The sequence below is a fragment of the Caretta caretta genome, chromosome 11 (genome assembly GCF_965140235.1).
Source record: "Caretta caretta isolate rCarCar2 chromosome 11, rCarCar1.hap1, whole genome shotgun sequence".
NCBI classification, from domain to species: Eukaryota; Metazoa; Chordata; order Testudines; family Cheloniidae; genus Caretta; species Caretta caretta.
This window is the reverse complement of record NC_134216.1, coordinates 36834279-36858310: the sequence shown is the minus strand read 5'-3', so window position 1 is coordinate 36858310 and position 24032 is coordinate 36834279. Positions and strand designations below refer to the sequence as shown.

The 24032-nt window shown below is 45.9% G+C and overlaps 1 protein-coding gene across 6 annotated transcripts in view; it reads left to right on the top strand.

Annotated features, from left to right (window-relative positions):
• TTC21B (tetratricopeptide repeat domain 21B) overlaps positions 1–24032 on the top strand; it is a 113424-nt gene that overhangs the window by 23181 nt on the left and 66211 nt on the right. For all 6 annotated transcript variants that reach the window (XR_007359062.2, XR_007359063.2, XM_048868814.2 and 3 more), the window contains 4 exons: positions 17859–17956; positions 18516–18716; positions 20879–21008; positions 22397–22554. Coding sequence is in view for 4 of the 6 variants with exons in the window: in XM_048868814.2 (XP_048724771.1) it covers positions 17859–17956; positions 18516–18716; positions 20879–21008; positions 22397–22554 (587 nt within the window). In the remaining 2 variants the exon portion in view is untranslated. The remainder of the gene's footprint in view (positions 1–17858; positions 17957–18515; positions 18717–20878; positions 21009–22396; positions 22555–24032) is intronic.

The window sequence follows — 24032 nt, the reverse complement described above, 5'->3', positions numbered from 1 at the left end:
GAGTCAGATTCTGATATGCCCCTCTCACTGAAGTATATGGCATGATTCATGTTTGTACGGCACATAGTCCAAACAAACCTTGACTGTGGTTGGGGCCTTTAGCTGCTACTGCAATACAAAAAAATTAATTATGAAAGAGTTTTAGTTAGAATTTGTACTACACTTCCTTTTGGCCTCAGCCCCAAAAGCTGTCAGGCTTTTGTGGCATGCCTGATACTGAGTGTAATCCTATTTTTCTTCTTCGAGTGCTTGCTGACTGACCAGTTCCATTCTAGGTGTGTGTGCGCCCATGTGCACGGTCATTGGAGATTTTTGCCTTAGCGGTATCCGTAGGACCAGCTGTGGCTCTCCTTTGAGTGCCGTGCTCATGCATCCGTATATCAGGCGCCACTGGCCCTACGCCCTCTCAGTTCCTTCTAACTGCCCGGGGTGGTTAGTTGGAGCACCTTTCCTTGCATAGCAAGGGCTAGCACTTTCCTCTCTTCTGACTTCGAGCCTTAGGGCCTTGTAAATAGTTTGTTTATAGTAGTTAGTGCTAAGTAGTTAAGTGTAGTTAGAAGTTAGAGTCCCAGCAGGTACTTCGCCCCAGGCGGGGCATGCCCCGGTCTCCAGGGTTTAAACCCTGCGTGGACTGTAACAGGCCTTTGCTAAGTGACCCCCATAGCAACTGCCTCAAGTGCTTGGGGGAATCACATGTGAAGGTCAAGTGTCTTATTTGTAAACATTTTTGATCCAGGAGTCGGTTATTCATTTGTGGGCTCTCCTCATGGAGGCTGCCCTTCATCTGCCTTCTGAGCTGTCCTGCCAAGACTCCTCTAATATCTTGGTCCTGGTGCACAACACACCTCCGGCACCGGCCTCTGCCCAGCACCGCTCCCCATTGCCGGTGCCCCCAAAAGAAAACAAAGAAACATGTCTCTCCAGCACTGGGCAAGAAGGGCAATGGGACACTGGGCAAAGGACCCAGTTCAGGCCACCTGGCCACTCCGGAGCCACATGTACATGCCTGCCCGGTTGGGGATCTTAAAGGATCCACCACCAACTCCCAGGAGCAATAGGGGACCCAAATTCCTGATGGTATTGATGCCTTCTCAAGTTCTCCCGGCACTGAGAGAGCAGAAGCCTCCGCACGCACTGTCAGCACCGCAGGAAATGGCAAAGACTCCCTACAAGGGCAACCCAGCCACTAAAACCACTTGGGAAGTGGAGTGCTACTGATCCCCTGAGACAAGACAGCACCCTCCACTTCCGCCCTCCACTTCCTCTGGGGCTTGCCCTCAGTCACTGGCACCACAATCATGGTTCCTGCCGTCTTGACACAGATTCCCTAGGCAGAGGTGCTGATTTCCATACTACCAGCACTGTTCACCCTCCCACTAGTCGTCCTCTTGGCGCAGATCTTGGTCGCCTACCCAGTGGGAGCACTCCCTGTCACTGCTCTGGTCACCCTGGCAGCAATCCTCTCACCCCAGGCACCGGTCTCCAGCGGTGACAGTCAGCAGGCAGACGCAGGCGTCAAGGGCCCCACTGTGGTCACCGAAAGGGGATTCCTCTGGCATAGAAGGACAGTTCAGCCCCTCACCCACACTCCAACGATGTGATTGGGCACCCGAGGCCGTGTTTACATCGATGTTGCCTTGGCAGCACAGTGAGTGGCGAGCGCAGTGGCCTTATTGGAGCGCATGGGGCATGCCCCCTTTGCACCACTTGTCTGCCACTGCCTTGGAGCAACAGTTGGTGGCACTGGGCTCGGTGCATGAGTCATGCTCGGAGGTTGGGGTAGAGGAGACTGCACCCACCCCTAAAACCTCCTTCCCCCCACAGGGGACGATGCCCAGGGGCCTCCCCCAGTGTTACAGTCATCTTCATCCCCGGACGAGGCGGTCGGGGGACCCTTGTGGGCCAGCCCACCAGACAGTTATAAAGAACATCAGGCCCTGCTTCAACTGGTGGCTAAGAACTTGGACCTAGAAGTAGAGGAGATGGCTGAGCAGGCGGACACCTTTTCCAATGTCCTCTCAGCCTCTACCCCTGCCTGTGTTGCACTACTAATGCATGACAGGGTCCTCAAAATTGCCAGTGTCCTCTGGCAAATCCTGTTATCTATCCCTCCCACCTACAAAAGGCTGAAAAGAAGTACTTTGTCCCGGCCAAAGGGTTCGAGTACCTTTATACCCATCCACTTCTGGGCTCGCTGGTTGTCTCTGCGACCAACGAAAAAGACAATCTGGGGCACACCAGCTCAGCTCCCAAAAATAGAGGCCAAAAGACTGGACCTTTCTGGGAGAAAAATTTATTCGACTGCCAGCCTGCAATTCTGGGTGGTGAATCATCAGGCCCTCTTGGGCGGATACAATTTTAACTTTTAAGTTAAAGGAGTCCCTCCTGCAGAGTTTGGCCCAAGAATTTGTCACCCTGGTAGAGGAGGGCACTGCGGCAGCTAGGTGGTGCCTCCAAATGGCGTGGGACATGGCAGACTCAGCGGCTAGGGTGGTCTCATCGGTGGTGGTTGTGAGGTGCAGCTCCTAGCTTCAGACTGCCGGCCTTTCCCAAGAGGTGCGGACCTTGATCCAGGACCTCCCATTTGATGGAAACAGTGTCTTTTCCGAACAGATGGATGCGAGGCTGGATGGGTTAAAGGACATCGAGCCTCCCTTCGCTCTCTGGGCATGCATATGCTGCAGTCTGCACAGAAGCAGTGCCGGCCCCGCCCATTGCCAAGGCCTTGGTAGCCACATATCAGTGTTGGGCTTCCAAGGAGAAGGGATAGAAACACAAGTTTTAGTCCATGCCGCCCTTTCTCCTCCCCCTCACCCATGCATCTTGGGGGTCAGAAACACTCATGTTGAAGGTGTGCTCAAGAATGAAGCCCCAGTTCAATTTCCTGGATCTACCTTGTTCTTTTCTCAACTGTCTTCATCCCTACCGTTCAGCCTGGTTGCTGATCAACTCGGACCACTGAGTGTTGGACATTGTATCTCTGGGTCATACCCTGAAATTTTCAGCTGCCCATCCCTCTTCAGGGACCCTTCTCATGAGCAACTCCTCATTCAAGAGGTCGAGAACCTCCAACACCTGGGTGCGGTGGAGGAGGTCCCTCAGGATATGAAAGGCAAGGGGTTCTATTCCTGCTACTTCCTAATTCTGAAGGCAAAAGGGGGCCTCAGACCCATCCTGGACCTGCGTCACCTCAGCAAGTCTCTCAAAAAGTTGAAGTTTCCCATGGTCTCCCTGACCTCCATCATCCCCTCTGTAGATCTGGGAGATTGGTATGCCACCTTCAACTTAAAGGATGCTTATTTGCGTATTCCCAGGTCAGATGTTTCCTCATTTCATAGTGGGCGGGCACCATTTTTAATTCACTGTGCTGCCCTGTGGCCTCTCATCAGTCCTAGTGGTGGTCCTAAAATATATGGCGCCAGTGGCTGCTTATCTGAGACCGTCCAGGGATCCAGGTCTTTCCATATCTTGACAACTGGCTCATCAAGGGCAGGTCTCGGAAGCAGGTTCAGAGGAGCCTTGATCTGGTGAATTCCACCTGTCGTGACCTGGGCCTGTTAATAAATGAGAGAAAATTCACTGTAAGGTCAGTCCAGTGAATAGAGTTGATTAGGGAGTTCTCGACTTCACATGAGCCAGAGCCTTCCTTCCAGAAGTGCGTTGTCAGACCTGATCTCCCATGTCAAGAACTACCCGTTCACCATGGCTCACACCTGCCTGCAGCTGTTGGGTCACATGGCCGTGTGTACATATGTGGTCAGCCATGCTTGACTCCATCTCCAGCCCCTGCAAGCATAGCTGGCGTCGGTCTACATTCCCAACAGGCATGACCTGGACTGTGTAGTCAGGGTGCCGGACCACATCAGGTCATCCCTAGATTAGTGGTTGGACCTGGGGTCAGTGTTGGAGGGAGTCCCCTTCATGACCCCATCCCCATCGCTTACCCTGGTCTCCAATGCTTCGGACCTGGGCTGGGGAGCCCACCTGGGCGAGCTGAGCACCCAGGGCCCCTGGTTGCGGGATGATCTGGCCCTCCATATCAGTGTCGGGGAGCTCAGAGTGGTTCGCCTGGCCTGCTAGACTTTCTTGCCCTGCCTGAAGGGCAAGGTGGTGCAGGTCCTGATGGACAATACCACCGCAATGTATTACATCAACAGGCAGGGCGGTGCTAGGCCTTCGGTCCTTTTTCAAGAAGCTCTCTGCCTTTGGGATTTTTGTGAGAGGCATGTCATTCATCTGATAGCCTGCGTACCTGCCTGGAACCAGGAACGTCCTGGCAGATCACCTCAATAGGACCTTCTCATCTCCCCACGAGTGGTTGCTCCATCCAGAGGTGGTCAGCATAGTCTTCTAGAGGTGGGGGACTCCCCGGGTGGAGTCCAAGCAGAACAGAAAATGCCATGTATTCTGTTTGATCCAGGGAATGGACAGGGGCTCCCTGTCAGATGCCTTTCTCATTCCGTGGTCGGGGCACTGATGTATGCCTTTCCGCCAGTGCCATTGATTCACAGGGTCCTTGTGAAGATCAAAAAAGGCAGTGCAAGAATTATCTTATTAGCCCCCACGTGGCCTCGCCAGCACTGATTTGGCATGTTACTGAGGCTTTTGGTAGCCACCCTGCTGCAGTTGCCTCTCTGACCGGATTTGTTGTCCCAGAACTATGGCAGCCTTTTGCATCTGAACTTGGCGGCGCTGCACTTGACGGCATGGCTACTGCATGGCTAAGCGTGGACAAACAGGCATGCTGGGCCTGTGTCGAGCAGGTCTTGCTAGGTAGCAGAAAACCCTCCACCAGAGTGACTTACCTGGCCAAATGGAAAAGATTCATGTGCTGGGGGTCAGAACAGTGTATTCGGGCCGAGCAGGCCACACTGCAGGAGATCCTGGATTTTCTGCTGCACCTCAAACTCCAAGGTTTGTCTCTTTCATCGATCAAGGTCCACCTGGCTGCTAACTTGGCTTTCCATCCTCCATTCCAAGGCAGGTTGGTCTTCATTCATGACATGACGGCATGGTTTTTGAAAGGTCTAGAGTGTCTCTATCTGCATGTCCAGGATCCCATCCCCCCGGGACCTGAATCTTGTGCTGTCGAGGCTCAGGAGGGTCTCCCTTTGAGCCTCTGGCCTCCTGCTCTCTCCTGGAAGGTCATTCCTAGTTGTGATGATGTCAGCCTGTAGGGTGTCCAAGATCACGGCGCTTACTTCGGAGCCGCCTTACATGGTCTTCTACAAGGATAATGCCAAGCTGCGATTGCACCCAGCGTTTCTGCCCAAGGTAGTTTCCCAGTTTCCTATTGGCCAGGACGTATACTTCCCCATCTTCTTTCAAAAGCCTCATGTGTCAGATGGGAAGCGCAGGCTACCTACGCTGGACGTCAGAAGGGCGTTGGCCTTCTATATAGATAGAACAAAGATGTTCCATAAGTCAACGCGGTTATTCATTGTGGCGGCAGACAAAATGAAAGGTCGCCCAGTGTCTGCTCAGAGGATTTCGTTTTGGATCACAGCTGCATCTGCTATTGCTATGAGCTGACGAAAGTGCATCCACTGGCAATCATGACGGCACACTCGACTCGGGCATAAGCGTTGTCAGCGGCCTTCCTGGCACAGGTTCCAATCCAAGAGATCTTAGAGCTGCTACCTGATTGTCTCTCCACACATTCACATCTCATTATGCACTTACCCAGCAAGCTCAAGATGATGCTGGCTTTGACAGAGCAGTGCTGCAAGACTGTGAACTCCGAGCCCACCACCATTGATACTGCTTGTGTGTCACCTAGAATGGAATCAACATGAGCAAGGACTTGAAGAAAAAACGTTTATCCACCTTTTTTCATAATTGTTCTTCGAGATGTGTTGCTAATGTCCATTCCATTACCTGTCCTCCTGCCCCTCTGTCGGAGTGATCAACAAGAAAGAATTGAGAGGACATAAGGCTGGCGGTGCCTGATATACCGGCATTTGAGCGCAGCACTCCAGGGGGTGCCACAGCTGGCCCTATGGATACCGCTAAGGCAAAAATCTCCAAAGACCACGCATGTGAACGCACGCACACACCTAGAACGGAGTAGACCATGAGCAACACAACTCAAAGAACAACAGTTATGAAAAAGATGGATAGCCATTTTTTCTCTCTTCCAAGGATGAGGGATCAGGATCATGCACTTTCAGACTCTTATCTCTGTGCATGCTCCCTAGGAACCGTCTGAAGATGGGGGTAGGGGGTAAACTCCCATTCTCACACCTACCTGAATCATAGTTGACTTGCTTAAGAAACTATCAAAGGCTGAGAAATTGGTAATGTCGTATGGGGCAGGTATCTCTGTGGGAGGCTTGACTGTATTGTGGTAGCACTGTATGTTCCTGTATGTTTGCTAGAGCTCTGCGAATGGCCATTGCTGGGCTCTGGATCAGGAGTGGCACAGTATGCTTAGTTTGCTCATGTTTGTTGTGTGTTCCATAACTAACAGGAAGGAAGTTAGTCTTCAGTGCAGTTGGCTCACCTTTCGCTACCCCACACGGGATAGTTGAAAGTAAAAAATTATGTATCATATCAATAGTCAGCAACTTTATTCAACCCTCGGGTGGAATAGATTCAAAATTTAAATTGAGGCATCATTTGTTTTTTACAAGTCTTTTGTCTGTTTGTTGCCTTAGTTGTGCTGAGAGCACAGCTAGATTTATTGTTCTGTCATCCTTTAACTCTTTTATACTTCAGCTGTTGTTATCCCTCAGAGCTTCTCTTGATGCTGAGTGCCTGACGGCACTACTGTTAGGAATCCTACTGCGTGCTTTGACACTTATGAAGTCTGAATTGAGCTTTTTTCTGATGCAGTGTAAAATTTTTGCAAATCACAAATCTATAAAACCTTCCCATTTTCTTTGGGGACAGGGACCATCTTTTTGTTCTGTGTTCGTACAGCATTTAATATAACAGTGTCTTGGTCCAGGAGTCCTAGTCCTGGACCAGGACACTATGTGCTATAATAAAGCCAGTAATAAGTAACACTTTTTCAAAGAATGTTGAGAAAACAAGCTCCCCTGAGCATCCATGGCTAAGATTAATTAATATGTTGCTCTGATTTCTACTCAAAATAGGAATAAAGGGATACCATCAAGGTCAATATTTACCCTAATCTAAAAGAGTTTAAAGTACTTAAATGTTACTGGAGTCTTGGAAAAATGTATCCTTAATAAAAATCCAACTTCTATAAGGAAAACAAAAAACAGTCAGTGATAGTTACTTGATGACCCCACAGTATGCCAACATTTTTATGGCTGACTTAAAACGCTTCCTCAGCTCTTGTCCCCTAACGCCCCTTGCGCTACATTGATGATATTTTCATCACCTGGACCCATGGAAAAGAAGCCCTTGAGGAATTCCACCATGATTTCAACAACTTCTATCCCAGCATCAACCTCAGCCTGGACCAGTCCACATAAGAGATCCACTTCCTGGACGCTACAGTGCTAATAAGCGATGGTCACATAAACACCACCCTATACCAGAAACCTACCGACTGCTATACTTACCTACTTGCCTCCAGCTTTCACCCTGACCACACCACACGATCCATTGTCTACAGCCAAGCTCTAGGATACAACCTCAGACAGAGACAAACACCTACAATACCCACCTGCTGAAGTGAAGAAACAGATTGACAGAGCCAGAAGAGTTCCCAGAAGTCACCTACTACAGGACAGGCCCAACAAAGAAAATAACAGAACTCCACTAGCCGTCACCTTCAGCCCCCAACTAAAACCTCTCCAGCGCATCATCAGGGATCTACAATCTATCCTGAAGGACGATCCCTCACTCTCCCAGATCTTGGGAGACAGGCCAGTCCTCGTTTACAGACAGCCCCCCAACCTGAAGAAAATACTTACCAGCATAAAAACACTAACCCAGAAACCTATCCTTGCAACGAAGCCCGTTGCCAACTGTGTCCACATATCTATTGAGGGGTCACCATCTTAGGGCCTAATCACATCAGCCACCTGCACATCTGCCAATGTGATATATGCCATCATGTGCCAGCAGTGCCCCTCTGCCATATAGATTGGCCAAACTGGACAGTCTCTACGTAAAAGAATAAATGGACACAAATCAGACGTCAAGAATGATAACATTCAAAAACCGGTCGGAGAACACTTCAGTCTCTCTCGATTAGACCTAAAAGTTGCAATATTACAACAAAAAAACTTCAAAACCAGACTCCAACGAGAGACTGCTGAAATGGAATTAATTTGCAAACTGGACACCATTAAATTAGGCTTGAATAAAATCTGGGAGTGGATGGGTCGTTACACAAAGTAAAATTATTTCCCTATGCTTATTCTCTCCCGCCCCCCCACTGTTACTCACACCTTCTTGTCAACTATTAGAAATGGACCATCCTGATTATCACTGCAAAAAGTTTTTCTCCTGCTAATAATAGCTCACCTTTAATTGATCATTCTCGTTAGTGTGTATGGCAACACCCATTTTTTTTCATGGTGTGTGTGTGTGTATCTGTCTTCCTACTGTATTTTCCACTGCATGCATCCGATGAAGTGGATTTTAGGCCATGAAAGCTTGTGCTCAAATAAATTTGTTAGCCTCTAAGGTGCCACAAATATTCCTCATTCTTCGTGCAGATACAGACTAACACGGCTACCACTCTGAAACTTGATGACCTTTATCATTCATGTTGTACCATTTTTCTGTCATGCATGTGTTGGGTGCAGGCAGGATACTGAAACTTCAGTGAGCAAGATTGCTTCTGAAAGAATGGGCTTGTGCCCATTTTTTTCCTTTCTGATGTATGAAGAGACTTAAAAGATGTTTGTTTTCTTAGTGTTCTGCTTTTTTTATTTATTTATTTTATTAAGAAACAGCAATATAAAGTCTGGCTTTCACTGGTTTTGTTGTAGGTATGTTAGCCGACGGCCAAGGATGTTTGGTGAGGTGCCAGCTATGCCCGTTTATACCATCCGTGACTTTAACCGCTAGGACGCACTGTCCCTTCGCGGCGGGCAGCCCGGGCTAGGCTGACGGATGCCCCAAGGTCCTAACCACCCGTGACTTTAACTGCTAGAGCTCAGAGCTCCTTCGCAGCGGGCAGCCAGGATTGACTGACAGGTGCCCCAAGAGTTTGCCCCATGGAGGCGGCACAACTCAACGCTAGGCTCTTAGTACTCTCACCTAATGGCCAGGCTTTAGAGCCAAAACGGCTGAAGTTCTTTAATTGTGTTGGCTGCTTTACAGTAAACCAGAGAAAACAAGTCAGGCTTATGCACAAATGGTTACCAAAATCTATTAAGCTAGATTCTAATCATGTGGTTACAAAATTGCTAGTGCCTACTTATTTAAATGTAGAGATGTTACACACACAAACAAGTTACAAAACTGAAGCCACAATCCTAAAGAAAGAAAACAAAGTATAGAGCTCTATTTCAAAATATGTGTACACTAAAGATAGGAGATCAGGTGTGGGTGCTTCTTACCCTCCTTGCATCTCTCGATTCCAGCGGTGCCAAGCTAGGATCGGTCACTCAATTCCGCGGAAAGATGAATAAGGGACAAGGCGTAGGGACCCTCTTAGCTGCAGAAGCCTTGGGAGGCTGTCACTTATCTGACCAGCAGATAGATAGTGAAAAGCACTCAAAAATCATGGTGCTGTAGGTCCCCTACTTATACCTCTGTACTCCTTTATTCTCTTTCTCCTTTCTTATGCCAAATTGAGGCTGGTCTGTCTGGGTGACGCCAGCTTTCGCAAGAGTAGTTTACACTTGCAAGGGAGAGAAACAATAAGTGTTGACTACTGGACATTTCTTTTATCAGGGTAAATATTTTCCCACCTAGGATGTTGGTGTGTGTGCATCACGCTATTTAGTAGGGGCTAAGAGCCATGTCTGTCACAGGGCCTCTGCCTGCTGTGAGCTTAATCGTCGTATCTGTTCCCAGAGGCACATTGTAGCAGCACACCTGTGCTTTCACAGCTTCAAAGGCTGTGCTGGAATATATGTTAAGTGCCCTGTTCCGGCTTCCTCCTGTGTTTCCAGCAATGCTGGTCTGAGGGGGGGGGGGGGGGCTCGCTGTCTGGCTACATTCCACCCCCTGATGCACCACACTACATCCCAGATTGCAAGGTGGCGGTGATGCCAGCACCTCTTGCCCTCCTTGGGGAAATCTAGACATACCCAACAACCAAGTTAGAGGATGAGGGTTCGCGGAATTGGTTAGGATCCCTTTTTAGCTCTAGGTATCTGATTTGCGTGGAGGAAAGAGCAGTTTGAATCAAACACTTCGTAATACATAAAGTTACACAAAAAACAATTACAATAATTAAAATGGTTAAAACAGTATTCACAACCGAATGTAAAAACGGGGAGAGGGAAAATCCCAAGTGTTGAGCTAACCATTGCATCCATGAGGTTTGTCCATTCTCAGCCACTGCATGTAGTGGTACAAATTCAATTCCCAGTCCATTGGTTGAATCTAGCAAGGTGCACATCCAGCAATTTGTAGCACCAGCAGCTGAGGCGATGGTTTGGATTGCTCCCTGAAGAGGATGTTCTGGTATTGCCAAGGTGACTGGAGCCAACAGAAGGATCATGAGGGCTTGCAGGAACATATCTCTGGTGGGTCGTGTTCTAGCTAAAAAACTTATTTTAAAACCAAAAGCAAAAATTACACCTGCTATTATAAGTAATGGCAAATATATCAACAGTTCATAGTAGTCTCTAGTGATCAAACAGGTCTGCTGCATGGTCCATTTTGCTGACAGGTTAGCTGGCAGGTTGCTCGGAACCATGGGACCATTCCTGCAATAAATCACATGGTCAGCCGGTCTTGGATGCGATCCAAGCCTCTGTAATGGTTATTAGCCTTTTATCAGCATTTAAGGCACTCCATACACCTTTCTCTTTATAGGCGTGCAAAACGCAGGTAAAGGTTCCCAGGGCTGGGTGTTTAATCACAACAGTATCTCCAGGAGCATACTTGGAACTGTGCAGTGGTGTTCTGGCAGGGGAGATAGCTTTCCCTGTAGGGAAGAATCCCCTGCTGATTGGACTTCCTGTAGGAGTCTGTCTGTTGTTTAATCTCTGCACCACTTCGTCCAGTCTGTCTCCCCATGTGCCATCAGTAGGCTTCAAGTGATTCTTTAGCAACCCATTCCAGCGCTCGACTATGCCATTAGATTGAGGTCGATATGGAAGGTGGAAGGTCCATTGGACTCCATGGTTAAGGGTCCATTCCCTTACAAGTTTATTCTTAAAATACGAACCATTATCTGATTGGATTTCTTGAGGCATTGGGACAATTGCTGTTAAGCGGTTTAGTCCCATAACTGTGGACAACCCTGTTGCCAATTGGGTTGGATATGCAAAACCAATCCCTGAAACAATTTCTACCCCAGTCAAGATGTATTTCCACCTCTGCCTTGTAGTGGGCAGTGGTCCAACATAGTCGACCTGCCAGGTTGCCCATAGTGTTTTTCCATCTCTTAGCCTGGCAAACCTTTGTCCTTCTGCTATATGTTTTCTAGTCTCAGCACAAATAGTGCAGGCTTGCACCAGGTCTCTAGCCTGTCTGTGGGTGATAGGCCACCCCCTGATATGTGCTTGCCGCACTAACTCATCACTTCCTGTGTGTCCTAAATTATCATGTAACCATGAATATAAGCGTTCCCATTCTACTTGTGTGGTAAAGAGCTGGGCAGCTGCATCGGCTAAATTGTTTAACTGTGCAGCTGGGGTATTATTCCTCTGATGAGCTGAGACATGTCCTATAGACAGGGGTTGTTGCAGGGCATGCTGATATAACCACTTCCAGTATTCCAGTCCCCAGACTGGTTTACCTCCTATTTCCCAGTGGTTATTTTTCCAGTTAGTGATCCACTGAGTGGCACCTGCCCATACCGCATAGGAGTCCGTATATACTGCGGTGGCTCCTGCTTCACAGGCCAGTTTAATTGCAGCCAATTCTGCAAGTTGTGCTGACCCATCAATTTCAGCAGTTAGGGGTGCTGCAGAGGTGTCTGCAGGCACTGCTGCAGCTTTTCCCTTCCATTTTCCTTTTACCAGCCTGGCACTGCCATCAGTGAACCATACTCCCTCAGGCTTAGAAGGATCAAATGGGGCAGCATCCTTAATGGGAGACTGCTGTGGAGGCAGGCGGTATTCATCAGGCATTCCTACTTTCCATAGGGATTCCTGAATCATAGTGGGGTTTTGTGCAGTGTCTGCACTACCTACCCTGTGGTGTATGTAAAGTGCCCATCTTTGGATAGTCATCTTTTGTGCTACACCAGGTGGTAACTCTTTCCCTTCCAATATAGGTTTAATGATTGGAAGAAGAGTGTGAATTGTGATGTCCTTATCCTGAGTTAATTCCTCAGTTTCTCTCAAGGCTGTGTAAGCTGCCAGAAGCACCTTATCATAAGGTGTGTAGTTAGCCTGTGACCCTTGCCATGACTTGGAACCAAACTGAATTGGTCGTCTGGGAGCAGTGTCACTGTCTTGCCAGAGAGCATAAGACATTCCAGTGGCTCCCACAGTTAGGTACAAATGGAATGGGGCTTCAGGATGTATGGGACCCAGAGCCTGATAGGTGTGTATCTCCCCTATCAGTTGCCTGAGGGCTTCCTCATGGGCAGGAGCCCATTCCCAGGCAGCACTTTTCTTTAACAAATTGTACAATGGTCTGGCTATAATGGCAAAGCCAGGTACATGTTTTCTCCAAAACCCCAGGGTTCCCAAAATCTGTCTCAATTGATCTTTACTTTCAGGGGAGGGTGCCTGATTTAGCTCTTGCACAGTGTCATTAGGCACAGACCTCCGACCTCCCATCCATACAGTACCTAAGAATTTTATCTCTTGGGAGGGACCTTGGCATTTCTCAGCTGGTAACTCTAAATTAAGGGCTTCTAGTGCTCCTTTGATTTGATTCATAGCCTCCTGTACCTCTTCTGAGGTTTTCCCACCTATTAAGATGTCATCAATGTATTGCACAGTTTGTACATTGGGTGGCAGTATAAGGTCATCTAGGACCTTTGCCAGTGCCCCATGGCAAATAGTGGGTGAGTGTTTAAACCCTTGTGGCATTCGGGTAAAAGTGTATTGTACACCTTTCCAAGTAAAAGCAAATCTTTCCTGGTCAGCTGGTTGCAAAGGGACCATGAAGAACATGTCCTTTACATCTAATACTGCTAGCCATGGTTTATCCCAGGTTTGTATGGTGTTTACAATATCTGTTATGCTAGGGACTGCTGCAGTTAATGGTCCAGTGTTACTGTTTAGCTTCCTATAGTCTATAGTGAGTCTCCATTTGCCATTTGGTTTCTTGATGGGCCACACAGGAGAATTAAAGCGAGAGTGGGTACGAATTAAAATTCCTCGCTGTTCCAAATCTTTGATCAGGTCAGTAACAGGGCTTATGGCCTCAGCTGGGACATTATACTGCTTTATGTTTGTTACTGTTGAGGGCGGGAGAGCAGGCGCGCTGCTAAGTAAGTTTACAGAATAGTGGGGAGGGCTTTCCTCTTCCAGGTGGGTGGCATGAGGAACAGAACTGACTCCAAAAGCCCATCTTTCCCCATTAATCCTTCCCTTCTTTCCTCTTAAAACGTCCATGCCCAGTATGTTGGCATTGCCCAAAATCACCTCATATTTTCGGGGCTGATGGTGGGGTTGCAATGGGATATCCAGTTTTATCTTAACTAATGGGTAAGTTATGGTACTGCCATTTACTCCTGTAACAAGTACCTGCTTTCCGCCAGTAGGTGGTGAGCCCTGAAAACTTTCTCGCTTAATCATGGACCTTTGAGCCCCTGTGTCCATTAAGAAAGGAATAATGTGTTTGTCATTTACAGTTACATGTATCCGGGGGTCTTTTGCTGTTGTTTTCTCCTGTTTGGATTTAAGCTGGTTTATTAGGAGAGGAGATTGACCCCCGCAAGCTAGTTTCCCTGCTCTGGTAACTCTTGCAGTTGCTGCAGCAATGGAGTATACCGGGTGTCTGCAGGTGGGGAAAGAGGAGAGAGCTGCAGAGGTGTACTGGGAGTAGCATTAGTTGTCTCCCAGTCAGCTCTTTTAAAGGCGGTGAATAATTTTAGCCGCTCTGTGGGCAGTCCATTTATCACATCTCTGGGATAACCTAAAGCCAGACATTGTCTCCACAACTTGGCTCTAAGCTCCTTTTCCTCCTGGGTTGGCTCTCGCTTGTTTTTATGTCCTTTAGATGGTGCCCCCTTGTTTCCCTGAAGGGAACGCATCTTAGCTTTGCCTGTCAGTGCTCTGATGTCTCCGAATTCTCTAAAGTATGACACCAGAAGGTTTAGCAGTGCCCGAAAGGTACTGTTATGTGCTGCAGCTTCTGATCTAAGGGACAGTGCCATAGCCCTGTGGTTACTCGGAACTCCCTTAAGCAGGGGTCTGAGATCATCTACATCTACCTGACCCTCCCATGGACTTTCATAGGCTAACTCTTGCGGGTTTTGGCCAAGCATGCTAATGACAGCCACAGATAATAGAGCTGTTTTTACCTCATCTATGTTGGTCCAGTGCATTACTGTGGGTTCATCTCGGTCTGCTGGGTAAATTCCTCTTGCCCATCGACAAGCCAGAGACCAAAGCGTTTTAGGGGTGTTCCCCTCTGAGTGTTCCAGGAATATTCCTACACCTAAGTTAAGGCGCTCAGTTTCTTGGGCTGTCAGGCGTATATATCCACCCCCAGTGTCCCAGAGGCGGACCAGCCACTCTATTATACCTTCCTCAGGCTTTTTAGCAAAATCTCCCTGGATTGTTTTTAACTCTATGGGAGTATATTGGCGGGTGGTAATTTTGGTAAATTGTGTTGGAGCTTTACTCCCTTTTCCCTTTTTACCTCCCTTCTTTGTTTTTGAAGAGGTGGATGGATAATTGTCATCCCCTTCTTCATCCAGCTCTGCCCCACTCAAATTTTCCTCATGTTCTTCTGATTTGTGATGTGTGATAGCTGGTCTTAATTTTACAGAGGGACCTTCCTCCTCAGAGGAGGGGGACTCATCTGCTGAATCCCAAATGTCTCCATCCCATTCCTCAGGGTCTAGCCAGAGAGCAGTCTCAACTTTAGCCCGGTTGATTCTGCATGTTTTAGTCTCCAGCTTTTCCCTTCGTTCTATCCCTTCTTTCTCAATTAAGGGAAGTAATCTTTTCTGAAGATGTACCATATCCCTATTCAGTGTTCTTACTCTGGTATCTAAATTCTGGCATTCCTGGCGCAGTGTGTCCCTTTCCTGTTGCAGCCTATTAAATTCTATTGCCAGACTATGATAATCCTTACAGGCAGCTTGCCAAATGTTAGTAAGCAGCCATATACAAGCACCTTTTCCTTTCCCTTTCTTCATCTTGCAGGCAGTTCTCCAGTTACAGAAATGCTGCCAGATCTCTGCTGGTTTTCCCCAATATTTCTCCAGCAGTTCTTTGCTCCACAGAGGATTTCCCCATCCCTCTTGGGTCAAACTTTTCTCTAGCTCAGGGAATTCTGTGGTGTTTATCATGACTGGTTTCATTGTGTTACTGTAGTGCAGCCTATATCACAATCCTGTTCGTGATGCCAATTTCTGTTAGCCGACGGCCAAGGATGTTTGGTGAGGTGCCAGCTATGCCCGTTTATACCATCCGTGACTTTAACCGCTAGGACGCACTGTCCCTTCGCGGTGGGCAGCCCGGGCTAGGCTGACGGATGCCCCAAGGTCCTAACCACCCGTGACTTTAACTGCTAGAGCTCAGAGCTCCTTCGCAGCGGGCAGTCAATACTGACTGACAGGTGCCCCAATGGCAGCACTAAGATCCTCTCCACACCCGTGACTTTAACTGCTAGAGCTCAGAGCTCCTTCGCAGCGGGCAGCCAGGATTGACTGACAGGTGCCCCAAGAGTTTGCCCCATGGAGGCGGCACAACTCAACGCTAGGCTCTTAGTACTCTCACCTAATGGCCAGGCTTTAGAGCCAAAACGGCTGAAGTTCTTTAATTGTGTTGGCTGCTTTACAGTAAACCAGAGAAAACAAGTCAGGCTTATGCACAAATGGTTACCAAAATCTATTAAGCTAGATTCTAATCATGTGGTTACAAAATTGCTAATGCCTACTTATTTAAATGTAGAGATGTTACACACACAAACAAGTTACAAAACTGAAGCCACAATCCCAAAGAAAGAAAACAAAGTATAGAGCTCTATTTCAAAATATGTGTACACTAAAGATAGGAGATCAGGTGTGGGTGCTTCTTACCCTCCTTGCATCTCTCGATTCCAGCGGTGCCAAGCTAGGATCGGTCACTCAATTCCGCGGAAAGATGAATAAGGGACAAGGCGTAGGGACCCTCTTAGCTGCAGAAGCCTTGGGAGGCTGTCACTTATCTGACCAGCAGATAGATAGTGAAAAGCACTCAAAAATCATGGTGCTGTAGGTTCCCTACTTATACCTCTGTACTCCTTTATTCTCTTTCTCCTTTCTTATGCCAAATTGAGGCTGGTCTGTCTGGGTGACGCCAGCTTTCGCAAGAGTAGTTTACACTTGCAAGGGAGAGAAACAATAAGTGTCGACTACTGGACATTTCTTTTATCAGGGTAAATATTTTCCCACCTAGGATGTTGGTGTGTGTGCATCACGCTATTTAGTAGGGGCTAAGAGCCATGTCTGTCACAGGGCCTCTGCCTGCTGTGAACTTAATTGTCGTATCTGTTCCCAGAGGCACATTGTAGCAGCACACCTGTGCTTTCACAGCTTCAAAGGCTGTGCTGGAATATATGTTAAGTGCCCTGTTCCGGCTTCCTCCTGTGTTTCCAGCAATGCTGGTCTGGGGGGCAGGGGGGAAGGGGCGCTGGTTGTCTGGCTACAAGGTATAGCACATTTGTTTTGAGCTCTTCCTACCTTAATTGAAAGATTGAAATTATTTTTTATCCTCATTTATCTTGTCTAGTCATCCGTCATCTACATTTTTAATGTTTGGAGAGAAAAGAAACTCAGGTCTCACCTGAACACATAGTCTTTTTTTTTTTTAAACTATTTTTAGAATTGAGAGACCTGTCAACCTTTCATTCGCAGAAAGGGCACAAGCATGTTTGATTTCTCCATGTTCTTGAATCCAAGCATGGAACGGTATAAGGGGATTATAAGGTCACCATGCTGGAAACTTGCAATTTAAAACAAGATTGTGAATCAAAGACTGACTAGTAGTCACACTTCTATAAACAAGCTTTTGTATGCAGTGAGTTAGTATTGCTATTTAGTAAGAAGACATTAGATAAAGAGAAACCTCTGAGAGTATTGCTAAACACTGTTCTGTTAAGTGTCTACTCTGTTGAGTAGTTTAAGAATGGAGGAAGAGAGAGAGGTTCCACAGATGATTTTCCCATAGGTCATGGATGATACTACATGGTTTAACAATTATGAGTAAATTGTACATGACAAACCGTTATGAATATAAAGACTTCACCCAGACACTTAAGGGAAGTGTGTTGGGGCACACTGTGAAATGTCAAAAGGATAACTTTTGAAATTTTAACAAATACAGCTTAAAGAAACAATTTAGGTATTTTCCTAGATGAAGTTTAAAGCATGTGATGGGGTGTGGGGGGAGAGGAAAGATGGCTTTTATGAAGGAAGGACATAGCTGGAGAAAATTTACATTGTAGATAAACCCTGTACGTCTGTCTCAAATCTTAGTTCTTTGTGTTTTCTCATCACCCTATTAACAAAAGGCTGAGGAGCTGATAGTCCAGAGGTAAAGAAAACTAGATTTTTGGGGGCCGGGGGAGAGGGCCCTCTGGAAAGTTTAACACTGTGTAGTTATCATAAAGCTGAAACTGAAATTAAATGTTTACTGTTGCAGGAATTATCCGATGTCAGATAATTGAAGGACAATTAGAAGATGCAGATCAGCAGTTGGAATTCCTTAACGAAATTCAGCACTCAATTGGGAAATCTGGGGTAAAGGACTACTTCACTGAAGTGTTTTGATTCTAATCTGAAGTTGTGGCCAGGTTGAGATTACTACAGTTTAAAACCTTTATTTTTCTGGAGCAGAGTATTCTTAATGGAGGATGCTTTAACTCAGAAATTTGCTTTTTCTGTCTTTTGGTCAAGCAAAGTTAGTGTTGGCCTGCAAGATGAGGACTTTTTGTTTACTCAGATTTTTTTCTGAGTTTGGGTTGAATGGGGGAAAAGGGGCCCCTTTTTTTTTTAAATGGTGGTGTTGACATTGATAAATTTAACTTATTTATGTGCCTAGACTGGCTCATAATTGCACCATATAAATTGAAAAAGAAATGCATTGTATAGCAAATCTTTATGTACGCCTTACAGTGGTCATTCTTAAAAGTTTTCAATTGCATTATATAATTGTTACAATATTCCTAAGTATAGCTTTTGCTCAGGTCATTGCATCTAGTTATTGCCTTGAAAATGGTGAAGTTTTGTATGGTGCTAGATAAATAATAAAAAAGTAACAAAACTAATATAGTTGGAGTTAAATTTTGTTTTTTTGCAGGAACTGTCTTTCTTGCGTGCAGTTTTAGCTATGAAGAAACCTCAAAGACAAGAAGAAGTTTTTCACTTGTTGAATGATGTTCTGGATACTCACTTTTCATCATTGCATGGCTTACCTCTTGGCATACAGTACTTTGAAAAACTGAACCCTGATTTCTTGCTGGAAATTGTTAGAGAATATCTTAATTTTTGCCCAACACAGGTTAGTAGTATTAGACCTCTTCCTCTGAAAACTAGAATTTATCCAAGGACTCCATTTTTAATATCATTTAATAGGTACAAGTAGAAGGCATTTTTTGAGAAGAATCACCAAAAGTATATTTACTTTTCACATGAAGCAAAATTTGTTTTAAATATTGAGCAACTTTGTGCTGGAATAATTGCTAATTTACATCTCATTTTCTTCATACAAAATGCAGCAGTTATATTTGAGAAGGGGTTAAATGTAAGTGCAAGGTGCTCTATATACAGTTATTTGGTCTATTGTTTGATCTGGAGAATAGAACAGAGTAGAACTCACTTAAATAACTAAATGTGAAGGCTAGATGTTGATCACGTGGTCATCCACACCTATGCAGTTTGTCTGCTCAGGATGTTTTCCCACATACATGCATGCATTCATTTCTCATTTCTCTTCTACGTATAAATACAGGTATAAATGTATTTAATGGTATTTTTACTTTTTAATCTCAAACAAAAAGATAATTTATCCATATTGTGGGTTATTTTTTGTGGTTGAAGATGGCATCCGGTCATACGTTGGGCTTGACGACAGGAATATTTGACCCTCATAAGTATTTTCAGGATACCAAGGAAAGGGCCTTCAAGATTAAGTTAAGATATTGCACCAAGTGTTATCAGTAAGAAAGAGAACAACTGAAAAAACTTTCAAGTATGTTACAGAGGAAAGATCTTAACAAGTAATTGTTGGGCATTAGCTCAGATATTATACAGTTCCACAGACTTCTAGCAAATGTTGACAGTTTGCTATATGACTGTCCTATAATTATTTGCTATGTGTTTTAGTTTCTCAAGAACAGACTGTAAGTTCCATGGTAGTGGAATGCCTCACAACTGCTGTGGCAAAAATTGCAGTGAAATGACAGTGTTTAAAGCTCAAGAAGACACTAACAATTGCAGCATCTTACAAGGCTAACAGTAAAGAAAATAGCACCCAAAAGAAATGTAAATCTGTTTTTAAGTGGCATCTCATCTGAAAAAAATATTTTGAATTTTTTTCTTCTTAGAAAGGTGCATGCTTTATTGAGCTAGGGAATTGGAAAATGGAAAAGATGACAAAGCAATTGCCACCATGTGAACTATATTTGAAACTGAAGGGTTTTTTTAATTATTTATTTCTGAGACTTCAGCTGGGGGGGGCTGTCGTCCAGAAAGGAATTCTATCAGTGACATTGGCGCTCTGAGTACTCTCAAAGAATTAAAGGAGGATGGAAACTAATGGTTGGACATCTTTTTCTTGTAGAAGAACCTATAGGAAGGGGAAATGACAAAACTGGAAGGAGAGCCATGTCTTCCCTTTCACGGAGAAGAGTTTGTGACCCTAGTGAGGAAGAGGAAATGCAGCCTACATAACCCAACTGGGTAGACGTTGGGACATTTGATTACAGGGAATCCCTCTTCTACCGCATCAAATATCCTAAGGAATCTTTCAGCCTGTTCCCCTCCCAGGGCTGCATATTACAGCTGTCTTTGTGGACTAGGAGGTGTGGAGGAAGTTGAAGCTGTGAAGGGAAATTCAGGCTGCTTCTAACATTAAATTCCTTGCAGATTTTCCTAGTATAATTATGCCAGGTTCATAGAAGATCATGCCATGGAAAGCAACAGTTTTCCAACTCCTGCTCTGTGTTCTGCTGAGCCCCAACAACATGGAGGTGCTGTGGTGAAGGGGTGTCCCTGGGTCCCCCAGGGAGTGATGGAAGAACAAAGCAGAGCTCCTGTTGACTCAGGCCTCCTACTTACCTTTACCTTCCCCTGATTGTACCTGCTTTGATTCCCCTGAAGCCAAATTATTGCTATTTGAGGATCATCTGGCCCCAGTGTAATGGACTGGTTTGTGTACAACCAGAGAGAGAAGGCCTGATTCTGATTTCATTTATACAAGTCTTACACTGGTCAAGTCCCGCAAACTTTAATAACAATTCTCTGCATTTACACCGGTATAAATGTGAGTAGAATTTGGCCTCTTATATTTAAAATACATTTCACTGTTTCTTCATGGTGACACATGCTTTTCACTTTTTGAACTTTCAGATTCTTAGGCTGAGCAAAATTAGCAGTGTTTTTTCTTTTTACTAGTTCATGTTCTTAAAATGAATTTTTCAGTTGATCTGTTCTTATTTCTAGCCTGCAAATCCAGGACAACCCCTTTCACCACTGCTCAAACACTGTACCTCAGTTCTTGAAACTGTGGTAAAAACTGTACCAGGTCTTCTACATGCTGTCTTTTTAGTTGCAAAGGTGAAATACTTATCAGGTAATATATGTGTGTGGCTGCAAAAATACAAATATTTATGTATTAAATAAATATTTTTCTTCCATTGTAAAGTACTGTAACAAATATCTGATTTCTTATATTCTGTTCTTTTTTTTTAACAACGCAGTATTAAAATTATTTCTTTCCTCTGGGTTTATTACCTGATTGTTCCCTTAAAATGCACTTCTGAAAAAATAGAAATGTAGCATTGATTTTTCAGTAAGGTGAAGTCTTTCATACAGGACTAGAGTGGATGGTTCAGGGACTGGGATAATGGAGAAATTTCTGTCTATGCTGTGGTTTTGTCTTCAACTCTCAATGACACTGATGAGAAGTATTGAGTACAGAGGTGGGCAATCTACAGCCCGCGGGCCACATCTGGCCCACGGGACTGTCCTGCCCGGCCTCTGAGCTCTTGGCCCGGGAGGCTGTCTCCTCCTCCCCAATAGCAACACCGCTGCATGGCACAATGCTCTGGGTGGTGGGGCTGCAGAGCCTGGCCTGACCCTGTGCGCTGTGCTGTGCTGCACGGCCACAGGTGTTCCAGGCCAGTGCGGTGGGGGGGCAGGGGTTGGATAGAGGGCAGGGGTGTGGATGGGGTCGGGGCAGTCAGAGGGCGGGGAATGGGGGTTGAATGGGGGCAGGGGTCCAGGGGGGGCAGTCAGGAAGGAAAGGAGGGGTTGGATGGGGCAGCAGGGGGGCGGTCACGGGACAAGGAGCAGGGGGGTGGATGGGACAGGGGTCCCGGAGGGGGGGTTGAATGGGGTGGTGGGGGGCAGTTAGGGGGGGTTGGATAGGGCAGGGGTCCTGGGGGGACTGTCAGGAAGGATGGGTGGGGGTTTGATGGGGCAGCGGGGGGCAGTTAGGGGTGGGGAGGTCTAGGGGCAGTCAGGGGACTGAGAGCAGGGGGGTGGATGGGGCAGGAGTCCTGGGGGGGCCGTCAGGGGTGAGAAACGGGGGGGTCGGATGGGGGCTGGGGCTGGGTCATGCCTGGTTGTTTGGGGAGGCATAGCCTCCCCTAACCGGCCGTCCATACAATTTCAGAAACCCCATGCGGCCCTCAGACCAAAAAGTTTGCCCGCTCCTGATTTAGTAGCTGCTATTTGAGGTCATTAGCAGCCTATTAAATATATGTATATCTTAAAAGCAAGCTGTGAAGCCTTTATCTAAAATATAGAGAGGCTAATGGCTTGTCTACACTTGAAATGCTACAGTACTCCTCCTTCTCAAGAGGCAGTGTCTACATTGGGAGTTAGGTTGGCTTAACTACATTGGTCAGTGGTGTGAATTTTTCAGTGTAGACCAGGCCTAAGTAAGAGGCACTTATATTTAATACTGGGCTTTGATTTTTTTTCTCTTGTTTTTTGCTATTTTGTTTAAATCATTAGGTGATATTGAGGCATCTCACAGTGTCCTACAGCATTGCCTGGAACAGAATCCTTCTTATCCAGATGCTCATTTACTTATGGCTCAGGTTCATTTGTCCCAAAACAATTTTAAGCTCTGTTCTCAGTCCCTGGAACTCTCTCTGAGCTACAATTTTGAGGTGAGTTTGATCAAAGGAATTAAATTGTTTTATGCAATCAGTTTTGCAAGACTTCTTCTAGAGCTTGCACAGCAAGATGCATTATTTTAATACTTATCTTTTCACTACAAGCTTGGCATCTGAACACGTTTTTCAGGTGAATAATTTTAATTGCAAGGCAAATTGGGAGTGTGATGAAGTGAGGACTCCAAATTTGCCTATTAACTTGCCCCAAAGTATCAGAATTTTCTTGAGGAGTATAGAAGAAAGAAACTGCTTTTCTTTTCTGATCTCTCTCTATATAGAGAACTGTTAACAGAAATAAGTATTACAATGTATAAGGACATACTATATAAACAGGATTTGTAGTCCCAGAGACATCTTGCAACAAAGTTGTGAGAGGTTTGCATAAAAGAATATAAGAAGGGTGGTCCAAACCCTTACTGCCTTTCAAGAAACCTGGGAACCTCTGTCAGTATTTCCTTGTTCCCTGGTCAGCAAAGCCAGCACACTTAAGCAGTGGTGGTTCTAAAATGGCTTTCCCCACTCTCCTCTATTGTAGCTGATTCAGTACTTGATACTGCGAGGTACTGAGAACTCTGGTCTATTGAAGTCAATCGGACTACTTAAAGTTAAGTGCTTTGCTGGGCCAGGGCCAGCACGCTCAGCAGTTTACACGATTGAATTCTGAGTGAGTATCCCGATAGGGCTTTGCTGCAAGGTGGACGGTATGAGACAAGCTGGTCTTTATTTCCTTTCTAAAATATTCCTCTGCCCACCTTTTGTTCTCCAAATGTTGGCATAGAGAAGCTGAATGAAAAAAATACCTACTGATGTCCCTGAAATTTTGTATGGAGCCACACTTACTCTTTCCATTTGTTCCCCTTAATATAAAAACAGACGTATTCAAGCAGGTAGAGTGGATGAATGCCACAGTGGGTTTGTGTATATAAGTTAATTGCCAAATTATGTATATCTTGGAATGATCGACTCTTTTTTGAAACTACTGTACCAGCTTACTGAAGCATATGTTGTCTTGTCTATGATTAGGAGAGGAGACACAGAAAACACCTGTAACAAGCAGGTTCATTTTAAGTAATGGTCTAGTGCATGCCCTTTTGTCTCCAGATCAGGGTTCTGACTCATGATATTCTTTCCTTTGTATGGTTTGTGGGGTTTTAATTAAAAAAATTGTCTTGCATATTCTTTGAAGACAACATTACTAATAGAATTAATACTACACTTGCTAGACACAAGTATAACATGGATTAGTAGTAAGGCTGTGTGTCTATCATGGAGGTCACAGATTCTGTGACTTTGTGTGACCTCCATGACTTCTGCAGTGGCTGGTGTGGCTGGCTCAGGGGCTGCTCGAGCTGGGCAGCTCCTGGGCCAGCAGTGGTTTGAGTTTGGGAGTGGGCTCAGGGCGAGGCAAGGGGTTGGGGTGCAGGGCGGCGCTTATCTCTGGGTGCTCCCCAGCTCCCACTGGCATGTCCTGG